This window comes from Myiozetetes cayanensis, unplaced genomic scaffold (genome assembly GCF_022539395.1).
Source record: "Myiozetetes cayanensis isolate MyiCay16 unplaced genomic scaffold, myiCay2020 scf10, whole genome shotgun sequence".
Classification (NCBI taxonomy): Eukaryota; Metazoa; Chordata; class Aves; order Passeriformes; family Tyrannidae; genus Myiozetetes; species Myiozetetes cayanensis.
Window position 1 is genome coordinate 3,403,899 of NW_026086605.1, and position 21,160 is coordinate 3,425,058.

Consider the following 21,160-nt stretch of genomic DNA (forward strand, 5'->3'; position numbering starts at 1 on the left):
CACCCACAGATGACTAATCATTCTGTCTCACCCAAACCAAGGGAGGGTAAATGGTTCTGAGAGCCAACCAGCAGACTGGTTCACTCCCAGTTGCCTTTAAAATACTAAGTGATTATTTATCACTTCCCACTGTGAACATGTGACTGTATTTAACCCCTCTGCTCAGCAAAGGGAACATTTTGCACTAACAGTGATTAATCAGGGTTTAGTCTCAGCTAAAACCAGCTCAGTTAAGCATTAAAAACTTTAAGTTTCTGTGAGCTTTGCTCTTTTTGAATAGACTGAGTATCTTAGTTGCACGTTACCACTTTTTTTAATGCAAAGCATGTTTTAATATAAACATCCCAATTATAGAAAGTTTTGTAACAGTAAAAACAGACATATATGCTCAGATTTATTTTACAAGACTGCAAAGCCAAACACTGAGGCCAGGCTTGAAAACAGCATCTCTTGTCATACAATCAAAATATTGTACACACAGAACACAGCTCGATGCTTCTCAGGTTCACCAGCATAACACCCAGTTTGTCAAACCTTCAGCATTAGAATTCTTTTTCAAGCCACAAATGAGAAACACAAATTTCATCCGTAATGACAAGTGCTTCCTTCCTACAGACACCTCGCTGAGGGGCAAAAACGCCAAATGCTTTGGAGAGCGATATGAGAGTGCAAGACAACCCTTAGTAAAATATAGATATAAATCACAATTTAAACTGTGGCCAGGACTTTCAGCAATTAAGCAGATTTCTACTTATATATCTCCCCTCAAACATTCTGACTCGACTGTTCAGTACTAGATGAACAGCACCTCACCACTTTATTTCCAAGTATTCCAAGACTGGAAACTCTTTAAAATCATTCTGTATTTTCTTTATCAAGCCAGTATAATTTAAAGACACAGCTACAAGTCCTCTTTAGATAAAAGGAATGAGAGATGATTGCTTCAAGAGCGGGCCTTCATCGCAACACGTTTCAACACACCACCCTGGAGCAGTCAGCAGGCAGACTGTAAAAGCCACGTTTTTTTCAGAAAGACAGGATGGTCTTGTGAATTATTTCGATGCACTCTCTGATTTCATCCTCCTTAATCACCAGTGGTGGTGCCAGACGGATGATGTCCCCGTGCGTGGGCTTGGCCAGCAGTCCGTTATCGCGGAGCCGCAGACACACCTTCCAGGCATCGTAGTCTGCAACGACAGGAGAGGGAACAGGGCACTGAGGACATTTTACACCACAGCAGAAGAAATGTCACAGCTGCAGCACGTGGTGTGGGGAGCCAGACTTTGTGTTTGCCACCCAGCAGCGAGACAGAGGGTGTTCACAAACGGAGTCACTCCGGAATCTGCGCTGAGCGGAACTGCCGCAAAGCTGGGATTTGTCTCACAGGTTGGCCCCCAGCACACAGAGTCCTGGCCCCTTCACAGCTCAGAGCTTGTCTAGATGGAGCAATACATTTAAAAAGGGGAGGTAAAGGAACACCTGGACAGGACTTTAGACAACATTACACTTGTGCAACCTGGATTTCAGTGCATCATGTGCGTGTCTCAGAAAATTGCACCACCTCCCTACAGCACTTTATCCCTTGACAAAGAGCCTTGATATCCAGTTTTCTGATATAAATCGAGGTGTTAACCCCTAGAAACATACTCTCAGTCATTAACTTTTTTCTTCCTTGTACCCTCCTGTATTCATTGTACTCTTCTAACTGTCCTGGAAACAACCAATCTCGGCCAATCCTTCCATTAGTGTTCCAGATGCAGCCAGTTTTCTTCCAGTGAGGAGACAAAAGGGTATTTGTTGAGAGGTAGATTCACCATCGGGTTTTGAACATTATCAAAAAGGAATTTAAATAATTTAAAAAACTGTTCAGCCTTAATTAAAGCCACTTATTTTTAATAGCATGCACTTGAATGAGTTTTCAGTAGGTACTACAGTACTATAGCCAAGATCTGAACACAAACATGATGCCTATATACCATCTCCCACCCACAATTTAAGCTGAAAAGTATTTTTTCATGCTGTGATGGTGCAGTTGACTGTATTTCCTCACCTTTGGTTTCCCGGATTACAATTGCATTCAACAGCCCCTTTCCTCTCACGGCGGTTACAATATTGGACGGCGTCTTCATGAGCTCACTTCTCAGGAGGTTACCCATTAGTTCTGCATTTTTTGCCAAGTTTTCATCTTCAATTACCTAAAGGGAAGTCAGATCTACAGTCAGCTGAAGGGCACCACATTTGTTTTACGGACCATGCTGGAAAAAGGTGATAAATGACATAACAGCTACTGAGACACAAAAGCTGTTGCAGCCAGAGTGTCACTGCAAAGGCTGCATAGCCCAGCAGATTGGTATCAAGCCTCTACTCATTCATTTTCACAAGAAGCAATAATATCTCTGAAAATTTTGTTCAAAATTGCCATTTGCAGTTATTGACAAGTAAACAGTAAAACTCTGAAGATTCTTAATCTCTCCAGATCTGCGTATTGGGTAATGCTGAGGCTTCCTGAGTGACCTGCATCACATGTAGGCAATTAGGCAGTCACAGAACAGTTAAACTACACACTCTGGACAGGAAATTTTAGCTTCTGTTTGAGTTCCAGTAGAACATACATTTTATCACGCTCACAGAGCAGCAGCCTCTGCTGGTATGGTAAAATAATCCAATGTCAAAGTGTCTTCATGAAATTAGTGAAGCTATTTGACCAAATTTACATAAGTGCCTTGAAACTCCCTCTATATAAATTTTATTTTGACATTATTTTGACATTTAAGACATTAAGACCATAAGAACACATAAGAATTAGGACACATTTCCAATAAAAACTCTGGGATTTGTTTTGTGATCTGTGCAGATAACCACTGCCAATTTTCCATTCGTACTTAAAGCTGGATTGCTACTCACAGCATGAGAAACAATATCATTTATTTAAGCAAAGATCACGTGAGTGTGTCACACTTTTTTCTTTGGATTCCAAACCTCTGTCACAACACACAAACCTCCAGCGCTGCCATTGCCACACGGCAAGCCAAGGGATTTCCTCCATACGTAGATCCATGTTCGCCAGGCTTAATGGTCAGCATAATTTCATCATCACACAGTACAGCTGAGACCTGAAACGGGGAGGTCAGCAAATTCACTTTACAGACATATTTAAAACAGTAAACTTGAATACCTCTGAAGCAAACTTTTCCTCAGGGCTCAGGAAATTTTTAGCCTGTGGTGATAAATTACATTTGCATTCCCGGCTCTGTATACAGGAGAGAGGATCTGGCAATCCCCTAATTAATCCCTTAAATACACTTAGATATAGTGGTAGCCCCACTGCAGCTGAGAGGCATTTCTCCAAACTGGATATTATTTCAAGATTTTAAGCTTCAACACTTGGTTTAACAACTCAGAAATACCTTCAGTCAGGCAAAATAGTTCAAGGCATGTTGTAATTTCCAGCCTAATCAGCAGGAATTTAAGTCACTCCGAGAGGATAAAAATCAGTCATGCAGACATGCCAAACACAGGAAATCATGCCAGTTGTTCCAAAACAGCTTCATAATGTCTGGTTTAACACATATTAGTATTTTTTTTATCCTCTACAGAATTCATCTAGAAATTAATCACAGCAAGGTTGTGACAAACCTACTCTCCAGAGAGAGTAAAAAAGACTAACCAGAAATTCCATAATGAAAAGCTGACTACTGGACACTTCTTTTCCTGACAGGAAAACAGCCATTTCAGCTATAAAGGTAGTATTAGGTATTCCACTGTTTTACTTTCTCTCACAGGTTGGGTTGTCTGGTCATAAATCATAGCTAATCTTGTAAACAACAAATTCCAAGTACAACAAACATCAGATTTATTGTTCTTTCAACTGGTAGATTTTCAATGTTAATGACTAAAAAAAAAAAAAAATCATTATTCAACAAATGTTTGAATAATTTTATATTATTTCAGATTACTGATATTTCTTTGTTACTCACAGGATATAAGCCACCAGAAAGGGCCTTTCCAAGAAGAATTATATCAGGTCTCACATTTTCATGGTCAACAGCCAGCATTTTCCCTGTTCTGGCTAAACCAGTCTGTATTTCATCAGCAATAAACAGAACCTTCAGAGAGACAAAAAGAACAGAGAACAGACAGTGAGTTTCACTCCTATTCCTAACTCAATTAAAAAAATACAGATCTCTTTTTTCGAGGTATCACAACGGTAAGAAAGATAACTTTATTAATAATATGGCAATATCTTCCTCTGAAGATATAGAAGGAATTATGATTAGCACTTGCAAATTAAGATTGAATTCTGTTGGAATAGAGACCACTGATTTTTAAATCAGAGACCACTGATAACCATTTTCTTCAGTGTTTCACTCTGTGACCCACTACTGTTACAAATTCTTAGCACTTATGCACTCCAGCAACAGGGGCCCTTAATAGCCATGGTAATTATTAATTACTGCAGTAATTGGCTTGGGTCTCAAGAAACTTAGAATGTGAGAAGGAAATTAAAAGCTAAATCATTTTAAAATAAATGCAGTTCAAGAACATTCATTAGTAACTTAAATCAGTGACAGAGGTAGAAAACAGTGACAAAAGTGCACTGCTAAGAAGTACTTTCTGGTAAGGTATTAGCAGGAAATACAAGAAGTATCCCTGCCCTATTCCACTGAAATAAAAGGAAATTATTAAGTCATATATGAAGTCCTACACCCAGTATATAAGAATGACCTTACAAGATACATCAGCAAACACAGTAATGTTTAAACCACGTTCTTACAGTGAATTCCTTACATTGTGTTTTGTGCAGAGGTCCCTCACTCCTGTGAGATAACCCTTGTCAGGAACAACCACACCTGCTTCCCCTTGAATTGGTTCAACCATGAAAGCTGCCACGTTGGGATCTTGAAGGGCCCGCTGTAAAAATGGACATGTGGGTGGGAAAAACAAAAAGAAAAAGCCTTTACTCGGGTCAAATTTAGGAAATACAACATAGCAGAACCTAATTCTAGCCCCAGTGTTTTTCCTTAAGGAACGGTAATGGCATTCATGTCAGGCAGTTATCCCTGAGTGCCATTTCAGTTCCAACACCATGTCACTATTTGCCTTGTAAAATGAGCTGCTGTGCTTGTTTGGGAAGGTACAAACCTTAAAAACTGCAGACTCAGATAAGCAGATTATCGGATCAGTCCATAAATTACCTCAGAAATACCCTCAGTTTTGCATGACCCCATACAAGACAAACAATTGCTCAACTCTCCCCTCAAACAAAAAATAACGGAGCCTCTCCAGAACAATTTTACCTCAGAGCAAAGTCCACAGGTACATTCTTGCGCTATCGAGTTCAAAAAGGTATAGAAGTCCACGAGACACAAGAGATGTGATGATTCCCAGCATGAATTTACCACAGCTTTTCTCAGTATGGCCCCATAAACAGAATGGATTCAGCTCAAATGAAGACATTAAAGATCATCTCATTCCATCCCTGCCACAGGCAGGGACACCTTCCACTAGCCCAGGTTGCTCCAAGCCCTGTCCAGCCTGGCCTTGGACACTTCCAGGGATGGGGCAGCCACAGCTTCTCTGGACAACCTGTGCCAGGGCCTCCCCACCCTCACAGCCAAGAGTTCCTTCTCAAAATCTAATCTAAACCTACTCTCTTTCAGTCATCTATTCATTGAAGAATGCACAGCATTTCTGAGAAAAGCACCTAAAGGTATTAGTTTCAGAAACCAAGTCCTGAATTTTGGAATGTAAGCTACTGATCTGAATTCCATTATGGTTTATCTGTTGTTCTTCATTTGTACCTGGAACATCTTAGTGAACTGATGTGAGAGGAAACAGATCATGTGGTTTTTCTTTTACATCCTAAAGCAAAACTGAAAATCAAAACCAAAGCAGAATTTACACCCATTTCCCATGCACAACAATAACATATGTATTTCTTAAATAAATCTAGATACATGTATCTTAGTGTCAAAGCACAGGTCTCAAGGGATAAGCTTCTGATTTTCTTTGCTATTTACCAAAGAGACACTACAAAATGATACAATTTTCAAATACCTCGAGAGCTGGGAGGTCATTGTATGGGATCACTTCAAAACCTGGCATGAAGGGCCCAAACCCATCATAGCTGGATGGGTCAGTAGAACTGGAGACAGCAGACATTGTTCTGCCCCAGAAGTTGCCAGCTGAAAAAAAAAAAGGGAGGGGGATTGTTATAAAACTGACCAAGAGCCCAGAACAGTTTAAAGGACATCACACTTTCTATTTGTTACTGCATTTTAAGTTATCTAACATCAGCATATTAGCATCCTTCTTCTAATTGTTAGCACTTTGTATTGATGTCATAAATGTACTCTGTAGCTGTATCAAAAGCACATATCAAAAAACCAAAATGAAATTATACTTTTAAGACCTGCCAAGTATTCAAAATAATTTCCCTAAATTTTGTTAGTAGTCTGAAAAATTGAAAATAAGTAGAAAACACCTTTTTAAGGAAAATGTTCAGCTTTTATGTAAATATTATTTATTAAATATAGGGGGGGATAAACACCATTACTAATTTAAGTCCTAAAAACAAAGCTGCCACTAAGCCTAAGCACTTACTAAAGGTAAATTATCCGAAGAGCAAAATAAAATATATATTAGAAGGAAGGAGAAGTATATTTGTTCAAAGAATTCCCAGAAGAAATTTTAAAAAATCTCTATTCAATCCCAGAAAACATAATGCAATATTCAACTATGAATTGTAATTTACAAATGCTGCCTAATGACACTTCTGGTTCAGCTACTATATATACCAAAAGTTAAAACCAGTATTTGCAGCTGTAGCAATCTCAGGGAAAAAGGTCGATATTTAAGTAGTAAGCTTTATTCTGAAAGATTTAATAAAATACAGAATCACTGAACAACACTAGCACTGACAAAAATACTTTATCTATAACCAAAGAACACTAAATATCAGATTTTTTTACTATACATGGGGTTTTTTTCCATTGTTTTATTTAGCTAAGCATAATAATAACAACAATAATAATAATAATAATAATAAAAAGAGGCAACTTCTCCCTATTATGCAGCCAAGCAGAGCAGGCAGGTAAAGGGAGGAACTATTTCAATAGAGAATCAGGGTCCAATATTTACTTTAGCAATACTGCTTTTACTTTCATTATATGATCAAGACTCCAGTATGGCTTTAGTGGGTTAATGTCAACCTCTGGAAGACCTCAAGGATGCAAAGAAAACCACTGGTAGGTGAAGCCTAAGAGGGAAGCAGCTTTAACCCTATTGTGCAACCTGTGAGAGGTGTGGCAGCAATCTGAGGAGTGAATTCACAACAAAGTTATATAAAAAACAACCAGTTAGGAATAAAAAGATACCAAGCTTCAAGTGGTTAAAAGAGCGTGGAGGACTGAGTGTACTTTCCATGTGACTTCAGGCTGTTACCCAGCAATCCAGTGTCCAGAGCTCTATTCCTCCTCGATGCCTCAACTCATAACACAAAGTTTTAAGGAAGATGATCAGCTTTTAACACTTTACATACCTGCAAAAATGATTTTAGCTTTGTATTTTGGGACTCCTTTCACAGTATAGGCCCATTTCCGAGCCAGTTTGCAGGCAGTTTCTCCAGCTTCCACTCCTGAAACATAAAGCAGCACCATGATCACTCCTGTACCTGAGAGAGGCCATCAGTGCAGTGCCAAATGTTACACAACTGCTGAATCTCCCAGACAAGAAACAGACTGGAAACAAAGCCATTTCTTCACCTGTGTTCATTGGAAGAACTTTGTTGTAATTGAACATTTTGGTGACGAGCTCCTCGTATTCACCAAGCACATCGTTGTAGAATGCCCTGGACGTCAGGGTCAGTTTTTCAGACTGAGCTTTCAGAGCATCCACGATTTTTGGGTGGCAGTGACCTTGATTAACTGCACTGTAAGCACTCAGAAAGTCAAAATACTTTCTACCTTCGACGTCCCACACGTAAACACCTGGGAAAACAAACGTGTGGTCAACACACAAAATAAAAGATGACATAATATTAAAGGGTATAAACTAAGGTTTACAACACAACCTGGCCAAATTAAATGGTATTCTCTCTATCCTCTAAGGGCATTCTTGAAAGGGCCTCTAGAAAATAAGCAATTGACAAGGAGATCTTGAGCAACAAACTAGTACAGTATAAATAAGGAAACAAGAAAAAAAGAACATTTCCAATATAAAGCTGCCATTCCATGGAGTTAGTAATTTCAGACTATCACTTCCCCTCCAGGTCTCTGTTTTACGCACTAAAAGGTAGATAGAGAAGAAAACTTCTGTAAGAGAATTAACTGGAGGTCATAAAATAAAGAACAAAATCAACAGAACCCAAATAATCTCAAAACTCAAGAGGCTGAAGGCTCTGAGCTGTCAAAATATGCCCTGAGAAAGAGAAACTACTGGATCACTATGCTCACAGGAAAAAAAAGACCCTCAAACATTATTAAAGACCAGAGTAAATTTAAATTAAGTAATAATACAGGAGCAGTATGCAAGGACTTAAACAGGGTTCCAATGCATCTTTTCATGTTCACATTAATGTTAAACCTCCCCCAGACAAGGCAAAAGAAGAAAAGTTGCTTGACAATTTTCTTGCTGAGTTATTCTGGAGATTATCATTTAGATAAAGATTATTATTTAGATAAAGATTATTATTTAGATAAAGATTATTATTTAGATAAAACATTTTAGAGGCATCACCATTTTATCAGGTGGCTTTATGCATAATGATCCAGCTCTCTAACCAACAATTAACTGTCTTTATTTCACCAATTATCTCGATCCCACCCTAAAAAAAAAAAATACCCAACCAAGGTTCAGAAACTGATCCCATCCCACCTGAACAGACACATCTCCTCTACCACACGCAGGGAAACCCAAATAAAATACCTTTCCCTCTTTCCAGAGCAACAGGCAGTGGGTGATAGTTGTGGGCACCATACTTAGCCTCCCGTTCGTAGATCAGCTCGGAGGAGACAGGGGGCCTTTGAGCAGTTTTTTGGGGAGCAACTGAGGCAGCAGAACTCAGTGATGCGTGGAGACCCCGAGAGAGAACAGCAACGCTCTGGGGGCGGCTCAGCTTGGAAAACATGATGGGCTTCAGGTATTCTGATAGAGATCTGAGAGGGAGAAATAAAGACAGTTAATAATCAGCACTAAGAACGCTTCGGGTGAAACACGTGATGTGACTGAAGGGGTTTTACTGCCAGGATTAAAGGTGTCTCAACTCTTCTGCAACTCAAGCAGGAAAGCTTATGTGAAGTGTAAATTAATGTGGGATTAAGTTCAAACTAGTATTTTTCTTTCTATTTTAATGTACTCTCACAGAAACAGAAAGAAAACCAAGCTGTGTGACTCAGCAAGTCTGTGAACTGGTTATTACATCATTTTTCCTGTAAGAGTTCCTTTTTCACTGTGCCTTAAATTCTGGTTTACTAATAAAAACTACAGCAAGAAAGTTAAGTTCATCAAACTTCTTTTTCTACTGAAATGCCCTTTTTCTGCCAAAGACTATTGTAAGACCAACCCTATCACAAAATCAGAAAGTAAATATTACAGTACTGGGAAGAAGCACCAGACACAAATCACCTTTAGCTGATAATATTAACAAATTTGATGAAGCATTGATTAGTTTTAACTGGGATCAGCTTTAAGAAGCAAAATTTGTGACTTTTTACATTAATTGCATTCTGGATTTTAAAATGCTGCCATCTATATAAAGCACTCACCGTTAATACTATTTTAAGACCATCATTCTGTTCAGCCTGGAGAAGAGAAGGCTTTGGGGAGATCTTACAGCCCTTTCCAGTGCCTACAGGGGCTCCAAGAGAGCTGGAAAGGGACATTGGACAAAGGCCTGGAGTGAAAGGACAAGGGGGAGTGGACTTAAGCTGAAGGATGGTCAGTTTAGATGAGATATTGGGAAGAAATTCTTTAATTATGAGGGTGGTGAGGCCCTGGCACAGGTTGCCCAGAGAAGCTGTGGCTGCCTCATCCCTGGAAGTGTCCAAGGCCAGGCTGGATGGGGCTTGGAGCAACCTGGAATAGTGGAAGGAACCCCCCATGGCAGGGAGGTTTGGAACACGATGAGCTTTGAGGTCCCTTCCAACCCAAACCATTCTGGGATTCTGTGATCAAAAAACAGATGGAAAGTAATCATATGTCAGATATTAATGATTATTAGAGCACCCTCTACTTTCTTAGTAACCTCAGCAATTTCCCCTGAATACATAACCTTGTACTGTTACCACCTATGATAATCTGAGGGTTTCGTGAGACAAATGCACTGGGATTTCTTCTCTGTGCCTGCACCTCAGACAACACAAAGATTCATCCCAGAGAAGGGGAAGTGAGCTGGCACTTCTAAAGCTGTCCAAGCAGGCTCTCCTCACAGCAGGGAACAGCAGAGAGCCACCAAGGGCTCCCAAAGCTCAAGTTTCTAGTCTTGCAGAACATCACACTTACAAGCTGCCAAAAGGTTTAAGCCCCAAAGGGGGATCACAGATTACAACAAGTACTCTGAGTATGAAATGCAGCCTCGTCTGTAACAAACACACTCCACAGCAAACTGAAGAGCTGCAGCACAGAAGCAAAGCATACCTAAAACCTAACCAAAATATAGGTGTTAAACACCAACCAGAGAATGCAAGGATGGTTTACACAAGGGGTGCTGTTATTTCAGGCTCCTTGCAGAGACAGAAGTGTTAAGTCATGGATTTATGCCTAATTTATTTTGGAAAAGATCAGCACTGTGGACGTGTCCCCTTGAACAAAGAGGCATTTCTTTCAGCAAAATCCTCAGGTATTACTTTGCTGCTCCTCACTTCCAACCAAAGCCAAAAGACTATTTTCTCCACCTACTAAAATCAGCTCCCAAAATCCAAGAGTTTAGGAAGAGTCAATAGTCTCCAGTCCAGCAGGAGACGAACAGCAGCTACCCAGCTCTGGGCATGTTTCCAGCTGTTAAATATTAAGACATTTGTGTTAATACTTTTCAAGATGGTTATTCAAAGATTTTGCAGACGAAAAAGACAAATAATTCTCTGCGCAAGAAAAAAAATTTTGACCACACAAAATTGCAACCTGCTTAACTACTAAAATGTAATTGGTCTGTGACAAGCCTGGCCCCTGGCACACCTCCATGGCAGAGCAGCTAATTCTGTCACAAGCTTCTATATTTCTGGAGATTTCCCAGACATTCCTGAAATAATGGGTGTAAAGAAATTAAACTCTCATGTGCCCTGTATCAGAGAGGTACCTTTCTGCATGAAGAATTACAGATCCCTCAGTTTGAGGTTCTTATTTTTCTTCTTTCAAAGAGGCTGGAAAATATCAATCAGAGTTTTCTGAAAGGGCTTTCCCCTCCATGAAGAGAAATTCCCTGCAAACTGTGCTATGGAGGCCACACCACTTTTTCCAGTGTTTAGGAGATTACACGGAGTAGGGCTGAATGAAGCTGGGAATTACAGATGGATCTGAAGTTAAAAGGTGGAGAAAAATCTGGGTTTGATGATCCGCAAGAGAAGATGAACAGAAATTTCAGGAAAGAGGAGGAGCACAATAAGGAAAAAAAAACAAACAATAAACACCAAAAAACAAATGAAGAAACCCAATCTTGTTACCAACCAGGAGGAAGTGAGAAATATGACCGTGCCCTGCAGCAGGCAGTACAGGAATCAGAAGCTAGGGAATTACACCAAGTGGAAAAGGTCTTGCATCAGAAAAGAAAAACCACCCAAAGCACAGCTGTGAAACACTTAAACAACTCTGCTCAGCTGTTGAGCAAGAATATCCAGACAGGGGCCAGTGCCTGAGATTTCACAGGTAAATTGAGTGGTTGTATGTACTCAACCCTGACAGACGCTGAAGCACAAACTGGCAGATACTGTCAAATATATAAAACCAGTCGGAGTCACGTTAATACAGCAGAGAGGAATCAGTGCCACACTGCTGCCTTTACCAGTTGAATGGAAGGGGGTGAATGTTCCAGGGGACAAGCAGGAGGGACAGCAGTGTGGACGTGCCAAGCTACCTTTGCAGACATCAGGAACAGCTCAGGACCTAAACTGGCAGAGAAGAATCCCAAATCACAGGATCAGTTTGGTTGGAAATGACCTCCAGGATCACCAAGTCCAACCTGTGACCCAGCACCACCTCGCCAACCAGACCAAGAGCGCTGATTGCCACGTCTCTCCTTAAACACCTCCAGGGACAGTGACTCCACCACCTCCCTGGGCAGCCCCTCCCGATGCCTAATTATCCTTCCCGGGAAGAAACTCCTCCTGATGTACAACCTAAACCTCCCCTGGTGGAGCTTGAGGTCGTTTCCTCTCATCCTGTCCCTTGTCCCTCAGGAGCAGAGCCCGACCACCCTCCTGTCAGGGGGTTACACAGAACAAGAAGGTCTCCCCGAGCCTCCTTTTCTCCAGCAAAAAAGGAAAAAAAAAAAAAAAAAAAAAAAAAAAAGAAGAAGAAGCAATAAACCCAGGAAATCCCGCTCGCCATCAAAGCCAGCGTCAGAGACAGGCACTGCAGAGGCAAAGCCGCGGCACGGCGGGCCCGGCACAGCGCGGCGGGGGGACGGGCCGAGCTGTCACCGTCCCCGCTCCGACACGGGAACAGCGCGGCGGGGCCTTGGCGAGCGGGCCCGGCTCACACAGCCCGCCGGGCGGCGGGAGCGTCCCCCGCGGAGGGAGGGCCGGTCGGGCCGTACCTGGAGGCGGAGGCGCTGCCGGAGGTGCCGCCGGAGCTGCAGGCGCTGCGGGGCCCGCGGCCAAGAGGAAGGAGCGGCCGCGGGGCTCTGACACTTCAGCTCGCCCCGCGCCTGACGTCACCGCCGCTGCGCCCGCCCATTGGCTGCCGCGGGTGATTGGCAGCCACCGCCCACCCGGCCCTTGTGGGGGGGGCTGTCCCCGCCCCTCAGAGCGGCGGAGCCTCCGTCCAGTTGCGCCCGGAGAGTGCCCAAAACACACCCGCTCCCGTGGAGGGAATTAACTCCACCGCAGCCAAAGCCAGCACGGGAATAGTCCTTGTAGTCCTTGTGGCCGTAGAACCCTCCCACACACATCTCGGCGGGGTGAAACCCCCTCTCCGAGCGCCCCCCGGGTCGGTGTCACCAGCCCTTGGCCCCGCCGGGGAAGGCGCTGTGGGAAAGGGCGAGCACTGAGGAAAAAACTGAGAGGGACTAGGAAATGGGAACTGTGCGGGATGGTGGTGGTGACTCTACTGAGTCTGATCCCACGGGATCAGAGAATCGGAGGATGGTTGGGTTGAAAGGGAGCTTGAAATCATCCAGTTCCACACCCTGCCATGGGCAGGGACACCTTCCACTATCCCAGGTCACTCCAAGCCCCGTCCAGCCTGGCCTTGGACACTTCCAGGGATGGGGCAGCCACAGCTTCTCTGGGCAACCTGTGCCAGGGCCTCAGCACTTTCATAGGAAATAATTTTTTCCTAATCAAAACCTACTCTCTTTCAGTTTGAAGTCATTCCCCCTTGTCCTGTCACTACACGCTCTTGTAAACAGTCTTGCCTTATGTTTCCTGTAAGTTCCATACAGGAACTTCCTCTATCCAGGGTTGCTCCAAGCCCCATCCAACCTGGCCTTGAACACTGCCAGGGATGGGGTAGCCACAGCTTCTCTGGGCAACCTGTGCCAGGAGCCTCACCACCCTCACAGTAAAGAAATTGCTCCTAATATCTAATCTAAACATACACTCTTTCAGTTTGAAGACATTCCCCCTTGTCCTGTCCCTCCAGGCCCTTGCCCAAAGTCCCTCTCCAGCTTTCTTGGAATCCATTTAGGGACTGGAAGGGGTTCTAAGTTCTCTCTGTAGCCCTCTCTTCTCCAGGCTGAACAATTCTGATTCTCTCAACCCCTTCTCATAGCAGAGATGTTCCATCCTCATAATCATATTTGTAGCCTCCTCTGGACTCCCTCCAACAGGTCCATGTCCTTCCTGTGCTGAGGACCCCAGAGTTAGACACAGAGTTCTAGGTGGGGTCTCACAAGAGAAGAGTATGGAAGAACAACAAGATTTTTCTCTTACCCACACCAAAAGGAAGAAAAACAAAACCAAACAAAATCAAACAAAACCCCAAACAAATATAAAAACAAACAAACAAAAATAAAAACACCAAGCAAAGAAAAACCACTCAGCAGTAATGAACTCCAGGTGTCTCTCACTCTTTCTTCATAGAATGTCCTAACAAATTTATCCGTGCTGGAAAAGAGTTTCTTTCTTCCACAAAGAAAACGATATCCTAGTTGACACACAGAATTTGCATATTTTTCCTGCACTAAACAAGCCTTCATTTGGAAATATTCCTGAATCTTGTCATATCTTCTAACCAAATTGCCCAAATCTTGGATGTCATGGAGCAGCACTGCTTATGCCTTTGGAGAATAATACCCTCGGAAGAAATTTTTCCAGTGTGCAGGCAGCTTGATGCAGCGAGGGCTGGGAGGAGAAAAGATGATATTGTGCTCTTCATAAACACACAGGGGGTTAGGCTCAATTTGCTAATATGTTTATGTCTCCTACTAGCCTAATTCTGCCAACAAAGTGCCCTAGATCTGCTGCCAAAGATGAGAGGAGTGCATAAAGTACCAAAAGGTGCTGCCTTAGGGGCTAAATTGCAAAACACGTTTCAGAGTCACGGCTGTTGAATGAGTACACATTTGTACTGTGCCCAGTTTCTTAAGTCCAGAGGCATTTATTATCCAGGAGCCATTGAAACCCTTTATTTCTAATTAAAATTATGATTTTTTTTTGTGTGTGAAATCCCTAACATTTTAAGGCTGAAAATAAGCAATGACCCATCTGTTTTGAGTATTACACTTGGTCCCAGTTTATTCTGCCCTTCTGCTCCCCTCTGGTGAGACCCCACACTGCATCCAGCTCTAAAATCCCCAGCATGGGAAGACATGGGCATGTTGGAGAGAGCCCAAAGGAGGCACCAAGGTCACTAGAGGGGTGGATATCTCCACTGTGAGGAAAGGCTGAGAGAACTGGGAGTGTTCAGCCTGGAAAAGAGAAGGCTTTAGGGTGAACTAATTACAGCTGCCTGAAGGGAGACCACAAGAAAGATGGAGAGAGGCTATTTGCAAGGGAATGTAGTGACAGGACAAGGGGGAATGGTTTCAAACTGACAGAGATATTAGGAAAAATTTCTTCCTAGTGACAGATGAGATATTAGGAAGAAATTCCTCCCTGTGAGGGTGTGAGGCAGGTAAGGAAAAGGCAAAAGGAAAATGGTGTCTCCTGTTAGAAAATTTGTCTATGAACACAAATTTTGGACCAGTGATGCAGCCATTGAAGGAGAGGAAGAGTTTAGAGAAACTGAGGAATACTTTTTTTTACACACAATAATGAAAACCAGTGAATGCTGAAATGGACCTTATTGAGCTGCAACACCAGGATGGTCACAGGAGCCAAAGGTGAGAGGAGCACCAAAGCAGCACCTGGGGGTTTGTTTGGGTAGGGTAGATACCTAAAAGGCTCCACTTGACAGTACCCAAAATATGGAAAAGAGAATACATGAAATGTTCACAAATTACAGCAATTTGCCCTGCAGAACCGATGAAAACTCTGACCTACTTGAGGAACGAGGGTTATTATATCCATTCTGCTTATCCAGAAAACAGCATTTGACATGTGAGTAAACCATAAAGTTATAAGAAGAAACAAGTTAAGTCATGCCAGTTGTTAGGAGTAATTCTGCAGCTCTGTCTCTGGCAGGAGAGCTCATTGAAGTCGTCGGGAATTAGGCGTGTGAAGAGACCGAGGAATTGCATCCCACTTACTGTGGGTATTTAGGGGCAGGGCCTGTACAAGGCAATTGCAGCCTTGGCCTCGTATTTCTGTTCAGCTGCACGGGCTCGGTGTGTGCCAGGGATTCACGTGCTGCCCTGGGAGCTGCTGAAGCACCAGTGCCATGGCAGGGGTGCAGAACCCTCACTCGAGTTTCAGGCTGCCGTAGGAATGCTGCAGGAAGTGTCCAGGGTGCCTTGACGGGTGATGTTCAGCCCCGTGGCACCAGAGTTCGATTCTTCAATGGCATGGGAGAGCCCTTCGCTCACCTCAGAGTGAGAGCCAGACCAGTCAGCAGGCTGGAGATGGAGTTTGTCCAAGTCAGGAAGCTCAAGGGGCAAGTTCATGGTTAGCCAAAACCAATACACATTGACAGTGCTGGCAGGAGGACAGTCCCACCCCTCTTCCCACCCGTAGCCAAGCCACAAGGGTAGTAGACTTCACCCTTTATCCTTTTGGAGCAACTGTGCTGCCACTCAGCAAAAAATTCAAAAAATGCTTTTCTGAGCCAAAGGCAGATTTGAAGGCAAACCTCACAGTCAGCTTATTTTACTGGGGAACTCAACCTTCAGTCCTAGGCTGATGATGAAGGATATAAAGCTATTGAAAAGTGTCTAAAGGATGCTATGAGGATGGTGAAGGGTCTGGAGGAGAAGCCATCTGAGGAATGGCTGAGGTCACTTGGATTGTTCAGCCTGGAGAAGAGGAGACTGAGGGGAGAGCTCATAACACCCTACAGGTTCCTCATGAAGGGAAGAGGAGTGGCAGACACTGATCTCTTCTCTGTGAAGACCAGTGACAGGATCTCAGGAAACAGCTGGAGCTGTGTCAGGGGACATTTTGGTTGGACATTAGGAAAAGGTTCTTCCCCTAGAGAGTGGTTGGGCACTGAACAGGCTCCCCAGGGCAGTGGGCACGGCCCCAAGGCTGACAGAGCTCAAGAAGCATTTGAACAACACTCTCAGGGGCACGGTGGGATTCCTGGAGCTGTCCTGTGCTGGGCCAGGAGTTGGACTTCAGTGATCCTCGTGGGTCCCTTCCAACTCAGGATATTCTATGATTCTGTAATTCTGTGACAGCTGGTCCTTCATACTGAACAGCCTTCTGAGAAGAGTGTGATATTGTCACATACTCTACAGGCCAACCAACCTTGCAGGTGTTTCTGTCACCTGAGCAAAGACTGACAAGATACCAGCGAGGGGACCCTCACAACAGGTGGGAACGTGGGGACATGAGCCACGTGACATTCCTTGCTTTGCCCACTGTTAGAAAATATCTGGTGTATTACCAATCCTTCACAGGGGGAAGGCTTTTCTGTGGCAGGTTTTCCTCTTTGAAAATAAATGTCTGGAAAAGACCCAAGAAGAAGAAGAAGAAGAAGGTGATAAGACAACAATGGGTAGGTGGGTGATTTCAAGAATTTTCTACATATGCACTTTCATTTTCATCAATGGGAGCTGAATTCACACAGATTTTTCATAGTACCTTACATAGAAAAATGGCTTTCCATGGCCCATGGTTGTGTTATTCTGGTTATTCATTGACAGTAGAATTCTACAATAAGACATTTCTTGCAGGACGAGTAACTTTAGCCTTTCCTGCATCACAGCTGGAATATTTCACAGTGCAGGGTGTCAGAGCAGTGGAGCAACAAATTTTAATGTACACAAAGCAGATCTGCCTCTCCGGTTCAGTCAGAGATTTCTTTTTCAGCTCATATCCTTCAAGATAGTTTGGCAAAGCACAGCACAACCCCCTCAAAATGCTGCTGTTTTATATGATGGGTGTTAGTTAACCCAGCTTAAAGCACCACGGACAACCCTCATAGCTGATATTTCTATTGCAATATAAACCCTGAGCTGTAGTTAATTCTTATCCTCCCCAGTTTGTATGTTGGCTTATTCCACAAAGATTTCCATGATATTCTGTTAGATGACAGCATGGATAACTGAATCACAGAATGAAAATAATTTAAATTACTGTCTTCTGTTAGGCATTGTTCCCCGTGTTTGAACTTACATTCTGTTATTTCCCTTTGCAGGTCATCAGTACCTACATCCAGAGCCTTCCACATATGAGATATTTTATTTCTATGTGCAACCTCAAAGTAAATTATAAGCTCTTTTATTTCTTGAACTTGTAGTTAATTAAATGAAAGAGCCATTCTACATAATGCTTCTGGTGAGCATCACATTCTTTGGGCATCGTACTGCTGAGAGGACACAAATTGGGGAGAATTTGGGATAAACAGTTTTCAGATGCCCCAAGACTGTTTAAAAGAGCTTCATAAGTGGTGTTTTCTAGCATAAAACTCAAGAAATGGTAAAATAAAGTCCAAAGAAAATTGGAGTGAGACTCAGTTTAAATTTCAGGGTTTCAAGTGCCTCGTATGTGACCTTGCTACTTCCTTGCACAAATGTATTTTGATTTGGATCCTGCAGACACTGTGCTTCCTAACTTCCAATCTTCATTCTTAGATTCTATCAGGACAATGATTTCTGGAAAAGGAAACTTCTTTATGTGCTCTCCAGACTTTCAAAATGTGACCCAGATGGCAGCTATAACAGCCATGAGAGCCCACAGAGAAATGAACATAAATACATCCAACAGGATAATAAGAATAAATACTTTGTCAGTTTGGTTAATCTCAGGATTGAGCACTGAACATCTGGATACACTTTATCTCAGGAGCTGGGAAACTCTTCTCAAAATTCTACCACAACACAGCTCAGCTGTTCAAGTGCTTGGCACTGCTGCGACCAGGATTGCTAACCTTGCTAAATGGTGAGCACTCAGCTGCTCAGGGCTGCTGTGGTCTCAAACTGAAGATCTTACATAATACTCCCACCAAGTCAGGCTTTAACTTGGCATCCTAGTGGTGAAAGATTAGCAATGTAACCTATTGCATCACCTGCCACTCGTCATTGCCTCGAGATGACGTGCTGTCACTTCCTGGACTTCTCCATTTAGGACTTTAAACTACCCTTAGATTTTTTTTTTTTTTTTTTAGAATACCTGGTAATTCAGAAAATTAAAGGCTTTCTTGATGCATGTTAGGACAGAAGACTTGTTTCAAAACAGTTTCTTTGAGAATAATTGTTTTCAGAAATCACACAATTTGAGATGTGGAAATATGGAGAGCAGATTGCCTTGACAGAAAGCACCTTTACTTAAACTGTCATGTGGCTCTTCCTTAGAAGGGACAAATAGACTAGAAAATAATATAATCCATTCTTTGCCCTCTGCAGCTTTTCTATCAGAGTTCCCTGCCCATGGCAGGGATGGTCTTTAAGGTCCCTTCCCACCCAAACCGTTCTAGGATTCATTCTGTGATTCTTCAAACTAAGGCTCTTCTGGGGCAATTTTAGTGAAATGCAGCATTTATACCATCCACTGATTCCTGTGACTTTTGGGTTACTTCCATGGAAGGAACTGGAGGATAAGGAAAGCTGATGAGGCATTTAATAGATCACCTGTTATATTTTGTGAGACCTCTCATAAACACGTGGGTACCTTGACTTTCATTGCTTTTCTGAACGTGGCAAACAGGCTGGCCAAGAGACAATGCCAGAAGACATTGCCAAGTACCTCTCAGCCTCTGCTGCCACCAGGAGGTGACACCCACGTGTTCCACAGTGAGCACAAAAATCCGTGGTCGTGTCTCTTCCAAAGGGACTGTTCTGCCAGAAGCAGGGACAGTAGAAGGCCTCTGAGTTCCCTCTCTGCCTGCTCCTTGTCTTGGGTCATCTTTGTCCATCTCTCCATGGTCCTACTTGAACAATCCCCAGGTGGAAAACAGGGAATTCTGTGCTTAGCTCAGGAACCTGTGTGTAGGTAGCACATAGCTTATTACAGATGTTCTAGTAATAGTGAGAAAGAGAGTAAGAGAGAGATTTCTAGGAAGGAGAGATCTCTAGGAGATGTTTCTGGAAGGAAATTTTCCAGTCATGTATTACACAACAAATCATACTGATTTTCTTCAAGAAAAATGCTTGGTCATTGACATTACAATAAATATACTTATCTTTAATTCCTCTATATATTTAATTTTTCAGTGTATTCTTTCAACTTTGCAAACCCAACTGCATGAATTTTTTTTGTTTTTTCTTTTTTTTTTTTCTTAAATACAATTCTGAAAGTCTAGTTAAACTGACGTTTCTAACATTCCCATAACTGTGATGCTACGGTGTTCCCCCATGTACTTCTTTCATTATCAGGTTAAATGTACTTGGTTTCCAAAGTGATTTTGTGGTTCTTGCACCCAGAAGTTACCAGCAGTCTGGGCAGTTTGACACCAGCTGCTGCTGCTGCCTGCTCACTGCAGACACTGTGAGTACAGGTGATGTGATGGGAATCATGGAATTACGGAATGGTTTGGGATGGAAGGCACCTTAAAAATCACTAAATTCCAACCCCCTGCCATGGGCAGAGATGCCACCCACTAGATCAGGTTGCCCAGGAATAAGGGAGGCTACTAAATTCCCTGCTCTCTCTGCAGCGTTTCAATTCAAAGCTCCTTTAATTTCGTATACAGGCATTGCTTGCTTTTTACACGTAGGACTTACTTGTGATTCCCCTTAACATCTATATTCAGCTGTGAGTAAAGTCAATTTTTGTCTATGCCTGAAAATATTGCACAAATCCCTATTCAGAATTGTCAGAGATAATGGATACTCAGTGGGGCGTTTCCAGAGGTGTTACCAGTGCGAATGGCCTCGTCTGGGCAAAGCGGGGTTTGACAGTGGCTGCTGCTTCCAGGGCTGCTTGGAATCACAGCTGTAATAAGTGCCCAGTCACCACATCCCTGATGAGAAGCCAGAGATCACCCTCCCGAGCAACTGCACCTCGGCAAAGCAGGGAGGGAAGGCTCTGTCCAAAGGGATGGGGAGCATTCAGCCAGGAAAGCTTTGGTGGCCTGGGATCAGAGCTGGAAAATCTGCATTTCCATTGACGTGCATTCCCCTTCCAGTGCTGTGCAGAGGTACAGGTCATGTAAAGTGGGGGCCATGACGGATATTAACTGTAATTAACTGTAAAAAATTTTGGGGGATCTGGGTTAGAAGTGACTAGACAGAGGGGTAGAATAAAAAGGCTGGAGTTTCTTGCATAGGAATCGAGATTTCCCATAAAGTTGATGTGGCTTTGGAAAAGGCAAAAATTGCTGGCAAAGCAGAGCCTTGAAAGGTTTATGAACAGCAAACAACACATCTCAAAGGAGGAGGCAATTTATACTATTTGTTTATTTTGATTTGTGATGTTCTCTGGGTTGTGCTGGGTTTTTTTTTCTACGCTTTACACTTCTTAAGGAAAAG

At 42.8% G+C, this 21,160-nt stretch overlaps 1 protein-coding gene across 1 annotated transcript; it reads right to left on the reverse strand.

Annotated features, from left to right (window-relative positions):
* Window positions 1–381: 381 nt before the first annotated feature.
* On the reverse strand, window positions 382–12,875 carry OAT (ornithine aminotransferase). The gene is made up of 10 exons (XM_050305366.1): window positions 12,749–12,875; window positions 8,926–9,155; window positions 7,764–7,988; window positions 7,541–7,636; window positions 6,058–6,185; window positions 4,789–4,911; window positions 3,978–4,106; window positions 3,000–3,113; window positions 2,051–2,195; window positions 382–1,187 (listed from the first exon to the last, which is right to left on the reverse strand). Exons 2-10 carry the CDS (start codon window positions 9,125–9,127, stop codon window positions 1,027–1,029), a joined length of 1,323 nt encoding a protein of 440 aa, XP_050161323.1. The 5' UTR covers window positions 9,128–9,155; window positions 12,749–12,875; the 3' UTR covers window positions 382–1,026.
* Between the last annotated feature and the right edge of the window lie 8,285 nt (window positions 12,876–21,160).

Excerpts from the sequence above, each read along its gene's own strand:
- OAT (XM_050305366.1), bottom strand. The coding sequence starts at position 9,127 with ATGTTTTCCAAGCTGAGCCGCCCCCAGAGCGTTGCTGTTCTCTCTCGG. Across the intron at positions 6,186-7,540 it reads AGCTAAAATCATTTTTGCAG|CTGGCAACTTCTGGGGCAGA; the intron begins GTATGTAAAGTG and ends TTTTTTTTTCAG. Across the intron at positions 2,196-2,999 it reads TGGCAATGGCAGCGCTGGAG|GTAATTGAAGATGAAAACTT; the intron begins GTTTGTGTGTTG and ends ACTTCCCTTTAG.